This window comes from Silurus meridionalis, chromosome 2 (genome assembly GCF_014805685.1).
Source record: "Silurus meridionalis isolate SWU-2019-XX chromosome 2, ASM1480568v1, whole genome shotgun sequence".
Taxonomy (NCBI): Eukaryota; Metazoa; Chordata; class Actinopteri; order Siluriformes; family Siluridae; genus Silurus; species Silurus meridionalis.
Window position 1 is genome coordinate 19,429,520 of NC_060885.1, and position 15,502 is coordinate 19,445,021.

Genomic DNA, 15,502 nt, shown 5'->3' on the forward strand with positions numbered 1-15,502 from the left:
CCCAGCAACAACCTGTGCAGCTCTGGTAAATTCCATGCCAAGGAGGATTAAGGCAATGCTACATAGCAATATTGACACAGCTTTGACATGTTTACTTAGGGTGTACTCACTTTTGTTGCCAGTTATTTTAGACAATAATGGCTGTGTTATTTTTAGAGGACAGTAAATCTGTACTGCTAAAATGTGAGAGGTGTGTTCACACGTAAGATATTGTGCATGTATGTATGTATGTATGTATGTATGTATATATATATATATATATATATATATATATATATATATATATATATATATATATATATAAAAACAGTATCAGGAACATAGCACTTTACATGACACACTGTCATATTTCAGGCTCCACAACAGCATGTGGAATGTGGAACAATGTGGCCTAAACACTGGCCTTTCTCCGAGGCTAACTGACAATGCTACTGACAGGCTGAGGTCAGATCGTGACGAGCTGTCATAAACAGTCATGACAAATGTAATCCCAGCAGTGTTTGAGACTCAGTGCTGCTGTTAGTCTGTTACAAAGCCCAGCTGGGCTGCATCCTCCTGACTGACAGCTGTCCAGGTGAAGGCTGGATGTGGTGTGAGCGCTAGGTAGCCCTAGCTTTGTTGGCACTCGTTCTTGCTGCAGGTGGCCTGACGTTCAATGCGCCAGGTCCCTTCTTCATACGTGCAATAGCAGATGGTGCAGTCGTCAATCTTAACCTCGCGGCCAGCCGGGATCACTGCAGTGTCCGCATAACAGTTGGGTCCTAGGTGCACCGAGAGATAAAGAATCCAAATATCAGAAAAATATAATGTGTAAATAAATCCATTTGTTTACTACGGAGGGGATTTCAAGTCACACTGAAATGCAATGGCATTACAAAAAAAAATGGATTGGAATGGAATGCATCCAGAGCAGAAAAAGCATCTCTCAACGATGTAATAGATTGTACTGCATTTTTAGATCAAGCCAGTAACAATGAAATATAATAGAAAAATTACAAGGTATCTAATAAATTTTAGATGCTTTCAACATCTGAATTTGTCCGTCTGTTCAACATTCGGTCGAAAATATTGTTTGTAGTGCAGCTTGTTTTCTTTGCAAAATAGAAAGAGAAATGGTCAGAAAATCTTGGTTAGTAGATTTGTTGAAGCACATAATGGCACCAAAAGGCACATCAAGTTTAAAAACAGCGCACAACCCGTGTTCCACTGATTGCAGCCCAAGTGATTGTTTCTCAACCCAACCTTATATTCTGTTGAGATTTAGTGAAATGCAGTGATGTGCTTAGCATTTAGCTGTGCCCCATTTAAAACGCAATAAAATGGAATGAATTTATATGCAATTATTACACACAATGCAGGTATTTAGAGAATGACAGACATGAATCCATTGCCTATAACATGAGGTTGCTTAGTTTTTGTAGCTGTTAATGGGGTTTTGGTTAGCATCCTCATTAATACCAGTACAGTCTGTAAAACATAAATAGTCAAATGCATTTTAATGTACAATGTCCATTTTCCTCTTTGTCTACTGATGTACATAGATCCAGCCTGAATGATATCATTTGCCTGCAGTCCTTTTGTGTTCCACTTAAACATAACCTCACACAGACAGCAATCAGCATGGAAATGGTCCTCTTGGGATCTCAAGAGAAAACCATTACATGACGAAACATAATGCTCACACACTGGAGACCACAGCCTCAGGGTTTACATAAAACATGATCACATTACAATGTCGGACCAAAGATAATTACTAGGTAGAAACATTAAGGTGTAAGAAGTTTATGAGTGTGAAATATGATGACCCCCCCACCTATTTTTTAAAGGATATGGTACAAAAATATTAGACATATAATGGCATAGAATTGAAGACTAATTAATATACTGTTGGGACTATAAGTATATGGACAACAACACAGTATTCCTAATATTGCTGCTGTACACCACCTGCAGTGTTTTGTTTACATAGTCTGTCAATTTTCACAGGATCAAACCTAATTGGACGATTGAATGATGAGCAGTTTCGTGGCCATGTGTGGTCTTTTTCCTTGTTATTTCATGACAAATTAAGAAGATAAAAGTTCCTAGGTTCCTAGTGTTAAATTTGAATTTGGAAGCTGTTAAGGTGAACTTTCACTACGTGTCCAAAAAGGTGTCAATACATGTGAAGGAGGCTATCATTAGGCTGAAAAACAAAAACAAAACAGCCCAATCTGATGCAAAGAAACCTTTGGAGTGGCATTTAAGAAAAAAAATGCACTGGCAAGATGCAAACCACTTCTAACACTTAGGAACGGAAAGCCCAGATTATTTTTGCTACATCTAAATAAAGCCTGCAAGTTCTGGAACAAGATTTTTAGACAGATCAATCTCAAGAATTATTGTACCAGAATGTGGTAAGAGAAGCATATGTATAAGAGTGGCAGGGTTTATTATGCAAAGCATAATACAATCATGACAAAGGCACAATTATAGCATGGGCATGTATGTCAACTGTGCCACTGTTGCTTTTTTTGATGATGTGACTGTTGGCAGAATTAGCAGGGATGTATAAGTCTATAATTTTTGTTTAGTTGCAGTAAAACGCTCCAAAACCAATAGCACAGTGCTTCACAGTACAGATGGATTTAATTGATTTAAATTTTGGTGTAGCATTTTAAACTTTTTTAAAGCTTTACAGAAATAAACAGATAAGAGTATAAATTCTTAATTCATAAATTTGTTTGAATAAGTTTCTCACTAAAACTTAAGCGCTTCTTAAAGAAAATAGATGAAATGTTCTTAAACAGCTGAGTCAGTGGCCTGAGCACAGCCCAGTTGGGAATGATTTTCACTTACCGAAGACAGAAAGACCCACAAACAAAAGCCTTGGCAAAGTATTCGTTAACATTATGTTTGTGTGTCCAATTTACTGCAGCCCTGAATTAAAGAGGACTGTCTACACTACAGTCACTCCCTAAGTACATCATTTCAAATTCACTGTAGTGGTATACAGAGGAAACATTATGTAAATTGTGTGTATATAATGTAAAATCAAATGAAATAAATCTATCAGCTTATAATTTTTTTGCATTTACAGCATTTGGTGGATGCCCTTATCCAGGGCAACTTACAATTATATCATTTTATATTGTACATCTGAGCAGTTGAGGGTTAAGGGCCTTGCTCAAGGGCCCAGCCGTGCCCAAATGGTGGAACTGAGATTTTAATTCAGTTTGAACCTTCTGATCAGAAGCCCAACACATTAACCAATGACCTACTACTTCCCATTTTTACAGATGTTTATCACAAAAAACTAAACTATTGTCTTAGTTCAACAACTAATTATTGCCTTTAACAATGACAAATGTATACATTTATCCCATTTAGCTACTGATGAAACAAAAAAACAGGGCTTCCCTGCCTGGCTACCGCTGTAAAACAGATGGCTCTGATACCTGTAAGACTTTCTGTATGGCTGATCAAGAATCTGAAATGATTCAATGGAACTAGCACATGTGGCTATGTTGACCTTTTAAGAAAAAAAAATTCTCCAAAATGCATTTTCTTCCTGTAAATGAAATATTCACAAAATGCCATTTTAATTACTTCTGACACTGAGTCTGGGCAACAGGGGGACTTTTCTTTTTTCACAGTAGTCTGATATGCCAAGCCTAGATATTAGGCTTTTCAGCCTCTACAAAGGCATTATCATAGACAGAAGTGCTGCACTCTCGGGGATATAGGTGCATCAATCTGCATGAATATTTAGTTGATGCTGTCAAAACGTCAGTGGAGTTGTATTCATAATCATTTCAATCTGAGTTTCAGAGTCCCTCCTGAATACCAAGTCTGTTTATGGAAATGACACTGTCATTGCTGTTCATTTGCATCCCACATTAATCTCTGACTCTGAATATTAGTTAATATGACTGTTCTGTATATTTAAGCTGATACACAAAAGAGGATTTTGTTATGAACGCATCAAACTTGGTGATGAACTGGTGGGGAGAGAAGAAGAGAAAAGAATGATAAAGAGGCAAAGAAACACACTGCAAACAGTAATACAAACTAATGAAACAGAGGCATGGTCCCAACTCTTATCCAAACACCAATATAACAGTGTAGAGGCTAAACTCAAAGGAGAATGCCATTAGACCCTCTGGTGCTTTCAGGGATGAGCTTCATTCCTCAGTATGCTTCCACAGTAATTGAGATAAAGAGTAAAGGAGGAGAAAAGCTTGAACCTAGAAAACGGTATGATCTTTTATACCTCATTAGAGCTCATGCTCTTAAAGAGAGCCCAAAGCATAGCAAATGAACAGTGCACTCAGAACCACAGCAAAAGATCTCCCTTTAATGCAGTCTTTCAGCACACATGCATTATAAATGTAGTTAAATGACCTTGTGTTGTAGTGCTGAAGGAAAAATGAAGGGTTTTTTTGTTGCTGTTGTTGGTGTGGGGTTTTGGGAAAAAGGGCCATGTTTTTGCTAAAACATTAATTAATTACGGTATTATCAATTATAGTCACATGTTGCTCTGGATTTTTGTTATCAGTTCAAACCAATTAATATGCATGGATGACATAAAAACCTCATAACAAAAAGCACTGAACTAAATTTAGTATATTGTTGAATAGATTGCTTGAAATACTCCAGTCATGATTTGAATCATTATTACTCTTCATCTTCGTTTGAGTACTTGATTCAATAAACTCTAATTACAAAATACTGTCCAGGTGTGGATATATATTCCACTCATGAATCATATGTGATGCCTACAGCACTGGTAATAAACCCTGAAAAGCCATTCATAATCTGCCATGAATATTTTACCCAATCATCTATATATCTCATTTGAAAACATGAGAGCTCCTAATCCCCAAGCACAGCATTGTGGCCTCTCTGCCTGCCATTCCACAGCGTGAAGGGCTTTCGGCTCTCAGTCGGCCTGTTTACCGCAACCTGCTCGGCTTCGCGGCGACCCCAGTGTCTAAGCTCTTCAAGAAGAGTGCCTGTTTTTCCGTGTGTTGCCAAGGCAATGGCTTACATGATGCAGGGTCGCCAAAAAACAGAGCGCACAGCAGGGAAATAAGCAGCAAGTCTGTATTCTTAAAAAGCTTCTATAGCACCATGCTGTGAGCTCCTGTTATGGTACAAGAGGAAGACATGTTCTGTCTACGTGGTCACTGAGTTGAAAAGCATGGTGGCATCCGGTCTGAAAGTATCTTGTTTTGTATTGCGCGACACGTGTGAAGTCTTATGCTTGAATCGATACACCCAGCTATTCAAAATATAAGATTTTTTCCTTTCTCCAAGACAGAGTGACATTTCTGGCACTGCTCTGCTGTTGCATAAACGAAGGAAAATGTTTAATGTCAAGTCTTGTATTTAATGACAGCCCATGAGTGACTAAAAGCACAGCTTGCATGCTAGACACGATTGTGTGAGTGTGTTTGCGCCTTCAATTTGATTCCCAACGATGCTGCCGCTCGCAGATGTTCTTTGATATTCATGAACAACTGCCTGCGGTGGATGTTACCAATAGCACTCACTTTCATCTCAACCCCACGACACTTCCTCAAGTGTCTCCCAGCATACCGCCCCAGCAACACATCCCAGGGAGTGCACATAATGCTTCATTCAGCAGTCCTGAAAAAGACCTAAACCTCGCCTCTTCATAAGCAACAAATGGAGACATCAATCCCCTGGACTGCTTTCAAAAATCTGTGTGCTTTTCATGTTCCAATACCCACATAAAATTAATGACATTTAGGCAGATATGATGCAGTGTGCAGTGCCATGATGAAGGCCTTCAGGAAGCTTAAACTGTCCATGGCTTAGCTGGACTTTTTTTTTTATCTATACTTACAATAGAAATAAAAGATATGATAGCCTAATAACTGTGGGAAATGATTGATATATATCCCTTTTGAGATGCTGGCTTTTGTGAGACCTGATATAAGCTGGCTAGACTGCAGCCCCACTGGGCAAAGTGTGCTCAGCATTGACTGGGTGCGTGATTATGATTATAGGAGAAATGCCAGCATCCGATTTATTTACTGATTCTCCACAGCGACTTCCCATTTTGCGTCAAGACCACGATCCAAAATGAAGATGACACCTCCAATTTCTTCTTTTCTTCTGCAGCTATTATCATTTCATTCAGAAGACTTTCCATTTTTCAACAACCCCAATCTGAGGGCTCTCTTTCTTGTAACCAGAGCAAATCAGTGTCAGCCAGATGATAATGGCCTCTTAATGGTTCCAATTAAACAATCACACTGGCAATGTTTGACTAAAAATGATGCCAAACAAAAGATGCAGAGAAAGCAAGATTTAAGAGCTTGTTGTCAGGATGGTGCAGAATTGATCCTCATTAGTAGTGCAGACTAACTTTGAGATTCCTTACAAAACAGCCATCCTGTTGTGTCACAGAGCAGGGCTTTGAAGTCTTACTTCTGATGTGTGTGAATCTCAGGAGGTCTAAGCATCTGCCTACCTATCACACCACATCTGTTCCAGACACTTTGTACCCCAGACCCCTGCAACAAGAGCCAACATAAGTGATACCGCACTTATTAGACATTCCAAGTATCAGGCAATAAACACAGCAAAATTGAAATAAATCCAGTATAAAAATGACAGTTATGGAGCTACAAAATCATGAATGCAAGCAAACTAAAAGTTCACCAGATATCAAAACAGACTTTTAAAATGATGCTATCTCATGGCTTTGGTTTAGACTTTACATAATACAGCTGTACTATTTCTTTCTTTTATTCTTTTCCCTGAAATCTTTCACTAATGTGCAGCAATTCATCCCACCTCTAAATATTGTCAGATTTTTCTGTTATTGCAGAACCATCTGCTGAAAAAAAAAAATATGATAACCAATCAATTACTATTGGTAACACGTCGAGATACTCGCAGGAGAGAGCACAAACTTTGGCCTCTGCTTGCACAGTACATCCTTAAATAATTATGACCTGACCCTGGAACTACATTTTCATCCTTTTCCTCCATCTCTGCCTCCTCTAATGAGCGTGCCAGTTGTATTGCAAGTGAGTTGTTGTCCTTCACAACTGACTGCTGGCCAGCATACAGACCTAACTCCAAGTTGGTTTTGGACTTTCCCCATGGCAATCAGACTTCCGCCTATCCAAATAAGCTGTTTCACATTTGGGAAATACGTCACTGCAAAAGAAAAAGGCATTTACGTTTTCATTTCACACCACCTGGTGAGTACACTCTGAAATTAGGTGGTCTTGTGAAATATTCCAAAACAGCAGCAACTCTAATTCTCTGTAGAGAGGAACGAGTTCCAACTCATCTTAAAAACATAAATCCTGACTGCTTGAGTGCACACATTGGCATTTGTTCTGCTGTGTTTGGTGCTTCAGTCTTAATACCACTCCTGTTCCTGTTGGCATTTGCTTTTCTGTTACATGGGCTCTATGTCAATGTATTCAGACATTCTGTTCATCCAAGCCAGTCGTAAAAAAATTCCTCTGTAATTCATTTAGGTGTCTTTTTTAAATAATGGCCTTCCCTTGTTTATTGACAACTGAGCAGGGAACTTTAGCTGCCAAGCCCGAGATCCATATCCTGAGTTGTCATTCTGTTTTGCTGAAGAAAGCAACATAGCAAACGTTGTCATGTTAGATTAGAATCAGAGAAGAAGCACAGAGAGTCACAGTGTAGGGTGTGTGGTTTAAAATGATCTCAGAGTGAGCTATGGCTCCAAATAAGGCTCTCTATATAAGTCTCTGCTAAACACTAATGTGTTCAGATTCTGCAATCCACATGTACATTCATTTTTATGCAAAGTTTAGGTTTTTTTAGCTCATTTCATTTGCCAAATAGTGCCAGTAGGCACAACCCAGAAAAGTGCATTTGCACTGATCAGACAGCATCCCAGCACTGCAGAAAATGTCTTTTCTTTCCTATGAAGTTTACTGATTAAATGCTTTTCCACAGCCCACTCCACAGTTTTTCCAGAAAAATAAAGTGATAACATTGTTTTTCTGTTTGCAAATGTTTAATCATCAGTGGCCTTGGGCTGGTGAAAGCAGGCACGGAAACACCTGCTAGAGTTAATCACCTCATCTCACCTTCATAAATCAGGCTGAGGTACTCTGATGGCTCATTAGTGCAAGTACTGGTGAAAGAACGTCTCAATTCCGTTAATGTTGCTAATGGAAAAGAGTATCAAGCTATTTTAAAATTAAATGCATGTGCAGATTTGGCCTTATTCAAGTTATTCATTGTCACTGCAGTGAAATGATAGCTTTCGAAACATCTAGTGCTTCTCCACCATAATTCTGAGCAACACCCATTTACAGTTGATTGGGGAAATCTTTACTGCTTTCACATGGTATTTCATAGCAGTTCCCAACATTTGAGAAATATCTAAACCTGTTCAACATGTCATAGAAATATTAAAGTTGTCAGTGGGTGAATAAGAAGAAAACACATGCAAAAGCCCACTCATGATACACAGATGTACTTCTTTCACGCTGTCTTTCTGGTGAACTGGAAGGGGAGGTAATTGAACGTACTGCAGGCAAGTCACTGCAGTCAATTCTGAGAAGTGATTTTCACTTTGCTTATAGGAGACAGGGCGACTCAGAGGGGGAAAAAAAGGTAGAAATAAAGACAGGGAGAGAGATAGACCAAGTGAGATTAAGGCAAAGAGTGTAAAAGAAAAAGGAAAGAAGAAAGGGAGGGAGCAACAGATAGGAGACTCACCGCTCTTGCACACTGGGCAGCACTGGTCAGGCTCATATATGGGATCCACACACTCTGTCTGCGGGCAAGCTGACACAGAACACAAAACCTCCCCACTGGGTTCACATCTGCATTTCTCACATGGAGACACCTGGGTACATGAACCCACATAAACGTTACATATGTACATACAGCAAAATGACTACACAGTAATAACAAACACACCATAAATTAGATATGAAACAAAAAGAGCATAAATATTAAATCAGGATTAATCGCATGATTGTCAGAACCCAGCCATTAAGGTTGAACAAGCCAGTGCACTATTAGTGCCGGTCCCAAGCCCGGATAAATGGGGAGGGTTGCGTTAGGAAGGGCATCCAGCGGAAAAACGTGCCAAATCGAACATGCGGATCGCGAATACGGATGATCCGCTGTGGCGACCCCTAATGGGAGAAGTCGAAAGAAAGTTTAATCGCATGATTGTCATGATTTAACTCATGATTAATCGCAACATAATCGCACATTTTTATCTGTTCTAAATATACCTTAAATTGATGCTTTTTAAGTTTATAATACCTCAATCTACATGGGCGTGGACGATTATGGATGCTTTTGGTAAATGTATGTTTATTATTACTGAAACCACCCTAAACATAGAGCATAAAGAACATAGATGTTTCAAAGACGGTAGACATGTTTTTCAAAGAACTTGTTCATGTCTATTAAACACATGGAAACAAGAAGATAGAAAAAACTCAGGTTCCCATTACTTCTCTTTCTTTGCACTGAGCCAGTTGCTCAAACAGACAAGTTTTACATTACTGTTTACATTTTTATATGACAGGACAGCTTGTAAAAATACTCTTGTAAATGTAGTAATTATAGTGTTTTAAATTACGTAAATCATCAGGACAAACTTTTGCTATGTTTCCACACAGACGGTTTAAATTGACAGATGTGTGCATCATGGCAGATTTTGGTGCTTGATTTGAGACTTGTCGCATCAGTAAAATAAATGTTTATGTGATTAAAAATGATTTTGCGGTGGATTATTTTATTAATAAATTTTTTTTATATCTGAATAAAAAAAGGACGTTGTGAATAAATGTGTGTTGCATTAATTAATAATTGCGTGTGTTGCATTAATTAATAATTAATTAATAATCACACATTAATAAAATGATTGTTAAAATTCATTTGGGTTAACGCTTTATTAACATGTTCATTATAACAGCCCTAATATATATATATATATATATATATATATATATATATATATATATATATATATATATATATATATATATATATATATTCTTAGTTCTTTATATTTGATTCTATAGACTTGATATATAAAAATGGGTCAAAATTATCGCCCATCAAACTAATATATGCCCATTCCAAGACTATAAAATGAAGTATCCTCATTTCTGTTAAAATAACCTTCATTCTTGTAGGAAAGCTTTTCACTGGATTTTCGTTGTTGGTTGTTCATTAGTGATGTCAGGCGAGGAGGCCTGGCACACAATGACTGTTCCAATTCATCCAATTTGGTTTTTAGTGGGGTTGAGATCAGGGCTCAGGCCACTCAAGTTCTTCCACTCCAATTTTGGCCAAACATTTGGAGCTCCCTTTGTGCACAGAGGCATTCTCATGCTGGAACATGTGTGTGCCCCCTTGTTCCATTAAAGGAAAAACTGTAATGCTGTAGTGGACAAAGCCATCTTATACAACAATGTACTTCCAACTTTGTGGCAGAAGTTTGAAGAAGAACCACAAATGTGATAATCAGGTGTCCACAAACTTGGCCATACTGTGTATTTATAACATATACAGTTTACATAATATACACAGCACACCCAGCCAGGTCAATAAATATTTCAACATGCACTCAGTTATTGTTATTTTATATTCTGTTTACTATAAGGTGTAAACTATTGCTAAACCAGGAAGGCCATATAAATATTTGTCAAGAAAAACACAAACTAAAATGACTAGGCAGTTCTGGGACAACATCCTTTGGACAAACTAATCAAAATTTGTCTTAAAATGTACTAGAATGATGGGAAGGAAACAAACTACTCATGGCCACTTATTTAATGGTATGGGAATGCATGGCTGCCAATAGAACTGGTTCCTTGTATTAATCGATGATGTGAATACTAACAAAACAGGCAGGATAAATTCTGCAGTGTTTACAGCTGCTAGGAATCAGCCAGCTTCAAAACTCATTGGACATTACTTCAAAATACTGATTATACAATGAGCCGAAGCATACTTTAGAAGACCAAACTTTTTACGCCAAAGAAGTGGAATGTTCTGCATTAGCCAGGTCAAGCTGACCTGAATCCCATTAAGTATGCATACCACTTTTCCAAACACTCCAAGAACAAGTAGGACCAAAGAAAGCTGAAGAAACTGTCTGGCAGAGATTCACCATGGAAGAACTTCTAGTGCCTGGTGATGTCTGTGGGTTTTGGTATAACAATTTTATTTATAATCGTTTGTTTTTCCACATACTTTTTGTCCCTTTAAAGAGAGGATCACATAAAAAAGTGCCTGATCTAGATGTAAATTTCTGTAAATTAATGCTGAAACCCTGAAAATCAACTCCAATATACTGTGGGAGACAGCTAGATACAGTAAGTGAACATGCACCTTTGCCCAATTGTAGCCATTAGGTTTTGTAAATGCTGTGTAATGATACAGAAACTATTTCTGCCTGCAGAAACCTAGAGGCTTATACAGTGGATTTCTAATGTATTGGTGTTCACAGATCCACATCCTAATGCCTCGGAAAACAGGTTATGCTCACTGCTTTTTATTTTTTCAGGCACAAAACACAGGAAGAGTATCTCTAACTGAGAGAACAATGGCCAGCATGCTACTCTATTTCTGCCAGAATAAAAAGGATTTATTTATGGCAACAAGGTAGAACAGGGGCGATCACACCTTACCTCCATAAGCAAACAGACCTGCAAGGTCTTAACAGATATTATGCTGAGTTAGTTTCCTGTTCCCAAGACTCTAATTGTTAAGTCTGCCTTTTGCACATGTATTTAAAATACTAAATTCAGCCCCTAGATATTGCCACTCTTTGTAAATAGACTTAATTTGTGAGTGTGTGGTGTTGCATAGGTCTCTGATGATAGGGCGAAGGAAGAGGAGTGCATTAAAAAAAAACATGAAAGCAAAAAAAATGAGCAGAGACATAACAACAGGTAAAAACAACAAGCAGCTACAAAACTCTCCCTAGCAAATGACTCATAGTTCAAAAAGAATAATTTGTAGACCCGATAATGCTTCTCACCTGATGACACAAGCGCTGCGTCGGAGGATGGTTTGTGACTAATCAGTAGGCACTGTCATATGGATAACCAACAAAAAAAAGGTCCTTTTTTTTTAACATCATCATTTGCATCTAAATAGCAGCTCAAGGATTACATATGCCATTTAGGTCATAGAACACCAGGGAAAACAATAACATCACATTGCTATAGGGTTATTCCTAGTAGATAATAGCAAATAAGATTTAAAAAAAAGAAGGAGAAAACTAAGAAACTTTGAGAAATCTTGAGAAACTTTGACTGCGACAAAAAGTGAAAACAAGAACACAGTCCATTTTTGTTCTGTTGCAATCAATAGTGAATCAAGGAATGATGTGCACATATTAGATTATTTCGACATGAGTCTACCAGAGCAGAAAAATTCAATTCACCAATGTGATGAACAGGGAACCAGGGAACCAGTGGTGTAATGTGAGTGGCACTTGAGATCACTGTCACTTTTTCCCCCATGAAATATACTATATATTACACTAGAACAATATTAATATTAGTAATAATTGTGTATTAATAATACACAATTATTAATACACAATTATTACTAATATTAATATTGTGTATTAATAATATTTACTGTTTACAGCAATAATTACACTAATAAAAAAGTAGTACATGAATGCATAATTACAACAAATTGTATCTAACCTTGAACTCCTCCAGTGATGTGTAGGTCTTTCCTCTGAATTCACAGTAATTCTTCTGTTCTTTACATTGTGGACAGCACTGACTGGTGTCCACACGTAAACAACGAGGGTGCACTTTTGGGCACTCAGGCTGGTCACACAGGGGTCCCTCGTCTGTGCACAGGCAAGGGCATGTAGAGGGTCCAGGAGTGAACTTCTCGCCAATGGCATACACAAACCCTGTTTCGTCCATGCAGCCCTTGCCTCTATAATCAGGGTAAGCATACTCATCTGTGGTGTCCACTGAGGCATTGGCCTCTCCAGTTGGATCTTCATCAGTTTTCTTTACAGAGTTCTGCTCAGCCAAGACCTCCTGTGTTTTTCCCTGAAGTTTGGGTCCTCGTTTTAAGGAGCTCCAGGTAGGTTTCATTTTGCTACTGCTAGTTCTGTTGCCTCCTCTCACTCCTTCCAGTCCTAGATTATCAATCTCCTCCAGGTGCTGCTGGCCACTAGAGTTCACCACACCATGCTTGGAATGGTTCAGTGCCCGCTCCAGCCGCTCTCTCTCCCCTGCCTCGGGCACTGGCACAATGGGATTGCCCCATGCCCTTGTCTGTACGAGCCAGGTTAGAACGATAAGTCTTGTTGTCATGGTAATAGAGCACCGCATTTCTTCTCCCCACCACCCAAAAGGTGGGATGACACCTGGGCTTACATATCACTCCTCACATGGCAATCAGGATCAGACTCATCTGCAGCAAAATAAAAACGTCAACTACTCACCTTTCACAGTCACAACGAAACATGATGAACATCAGCGCCATGGACGTTGCCCAATTTAACAGAAACTCCCCAAGGTCTGCTATAGGCGCATTCCGCAAGAACAGCAAAAAACTGTTAGCCAAAATCAATAACACATTAAATGAATAAAATTGAAGTATTAATGTACTTCCCAAAGCAATCCAGAGGTAATATAGTGCGCAAATTCAAGCCACCTTTAATCGATTTTACTGTCCGTTTACTGGTTGTGATTATGCTCCCGAAATTGTTTCTGTGAAAGTTGTTGCTGTTCATAGAACATGTAGGAGATGGAAATGTGTTAAATCTGACAGAATCGAGTACAGTCACACATGGTGAAAGCAATCTTTCAGTCACACATCCACACACATTGGTGACAGACACAAAAATAAATTGCTTCAAAGACTGGAGGGCTGGATCAACAGCTTCTCAACACTTCCCACCAATTCTTCACTTTCTGTCATCCTCAGTCAATCCAAAAAATTAAAGTCAGTAAGGTGAGCAGAGAGGTTAATTGGGACCTGGACCTGAATCGCACTCGGACAGAGGTGACAAAACGAAATTATGATTTCTAGTAGGCGGAATGGGTGAAATGTCACCGACCAAACGAGACGTGATCAATCAGTTTAACGTGTGATGGCAATCCATCATTTTTAACACAGCGGTTTAACAGTCATGGTCCTCAACTCTCTGCAAGTGCTCTGCACATTTTAGTGTTCTCTAGCATCAGGCTGCACTTCTCAGCTCATTAACAACCCTTAGGGAAGCCTAAAACCTGCAGTAATACAGAAGCAGAGCTGGAAACGGATAAAGAGCCTGTTGATGCCATACACAGGTGCATTGACGCTTCAGTGCATTGCCTAACAGCCTCACCATAATAATGCCCACTGTGGAAACAGGTTCAGCATAACTCATCTTACTGACTCATTAAGTGCAGGATAACAATTTAGATGGTGATTCCACATTAATATTCCGCTATCTTCAACACTTTTCGGCTCGCCTATAGACTTTAAAGGCGTTTTTAAGGAGCCGAAAGACTCTCAGTACAGCGCACAATACAGAACCCTGGAACATCTCTGGCAGTGGTGCTTCTATTCAATGCGCATTTTTTCCCCCAAATGAATATTAAAAAAAACATCTCGATGCACGATCATAATAAAAAGTCATGCTCCAAATAAATATAATTATCTCTTGCTTAAATTAGCTGTTTTCTTGATTCTAGCAAACTGACTTGCGGAACACAAATCACTTTCATATTAAGGCTTGACCAAGTCTATCTCTTTCTCCCATTCAACTTCACTGTACCCTTTAGGAACACAATTAAAAGGTCTAACAGAAACATGGTGCTATTTTGCATTTCATGCCAATACCTGTAAGGTCTTCCGAAGAAGGTTTTTAAGCTCCTTGGTTCGAAACAGACGAGGATTTATTCCGCGCTCTTCCAATTCAGCTTTCTAAACATCTTCTACACAGACTCCACCGCACACTCACCACTCACACACACAGTGCATGCATACATCTCACTGTGCTCTCAAACGCTGCCAATGTTCCCAGCGTTTGGGGTTGCCAGGTTGTTCCGAGTTGTTGCAACCAGAATCATCTTTCTTTGATCAAACGGCTCCAAACAGCTTTATATAGAAGAGCTACAGAAATATTTATGACCCACTCCATAGAATAAATTCAAATAATATCGGTTAAAAGAGTTTATTTCTAATCCAAATGCTATTTTCTAAGATTGATACGTGTGCGGGTTTAAACTCAAGCTGGCAACACTGGGACTGGCAGGGTTTGGGGCTGAATGGCTGCCTTGGGCGATAAGTTAAGGCTGAGAGGGAGATGGCCAGTGCTGACATGAAGCCTACGTTTCCAAATTCATATTAGATTACTAATTAAATGTCTTCTTATAAATTTCATTACTGCGTTATGTGGTTTTGCTTGTAGCCTCATGTCATTAAAGCAGCCCTGGGTCACTGCAGTATTTCTATTCTGTAGTGAAGTACATGCAGGTTTGCAGACGCCTTTTAT

The 15,502-nt window shown here is 38.8% G+C and overlaps 1 protein-coding gene across 1 annotated transcript; it reads right to left on the minus strand.

Annotated features, from left to right (window-relative positions):
- Positions 1-318: 318 nt before the first annotated feature.
- On the minus strand, positions 319-14,991 carry vwc2 (von Willebrand factor C domain containing 2). Its single transcript, XM_046864339.1, has 4 exons — positions 14,848-14,991; positions 12,702-13,431; positions 8,731-8,860; positions 319-761 (listed from the first exon to the last, which is right to left on the minus strand). The coding sequence occupies exons 2-4, from the start codon at positions 13,347-13,349 to the stop codon at positions 610-612; spliced, it is 930 nt and encodes a 309-aa protein (XP_046720295.1). The 5' UTR covers positions 13,350-13,431; positions 14,848-14,991; the 3' UTR covers positions 319-609.
- Positions 14,992-15,502: the final 511 nt, after the last annotated feature.

What these genes read in the sequence shown, in the direction of transcription:
- vwc2 (XM_046864339.1), bottom strand. Translation starts at nt 13,349, where the DNA reads ATGCGGTGCTCTATTACCATGACAACAAGACTTATCGTTCTAACCTGG. An exon ending in CATCACTGGAGGAGTTCAAG is followed by an intron (nt 8,861 to 12,701) that starts GTTAGATACAAT and finishes TCATGTACCCAG; the next exon opens with GTGTCTCCATGTGAGAAATG. An exon ending in CTGCCCAGTGTGCAAGAGCG is followed by an intron (nt 762 to 8,730) that starts GTGAGTCTCCTA and finishes CGGTGCACCTAG; the next exon opens with GACCCAACTGTTATGCGGAC.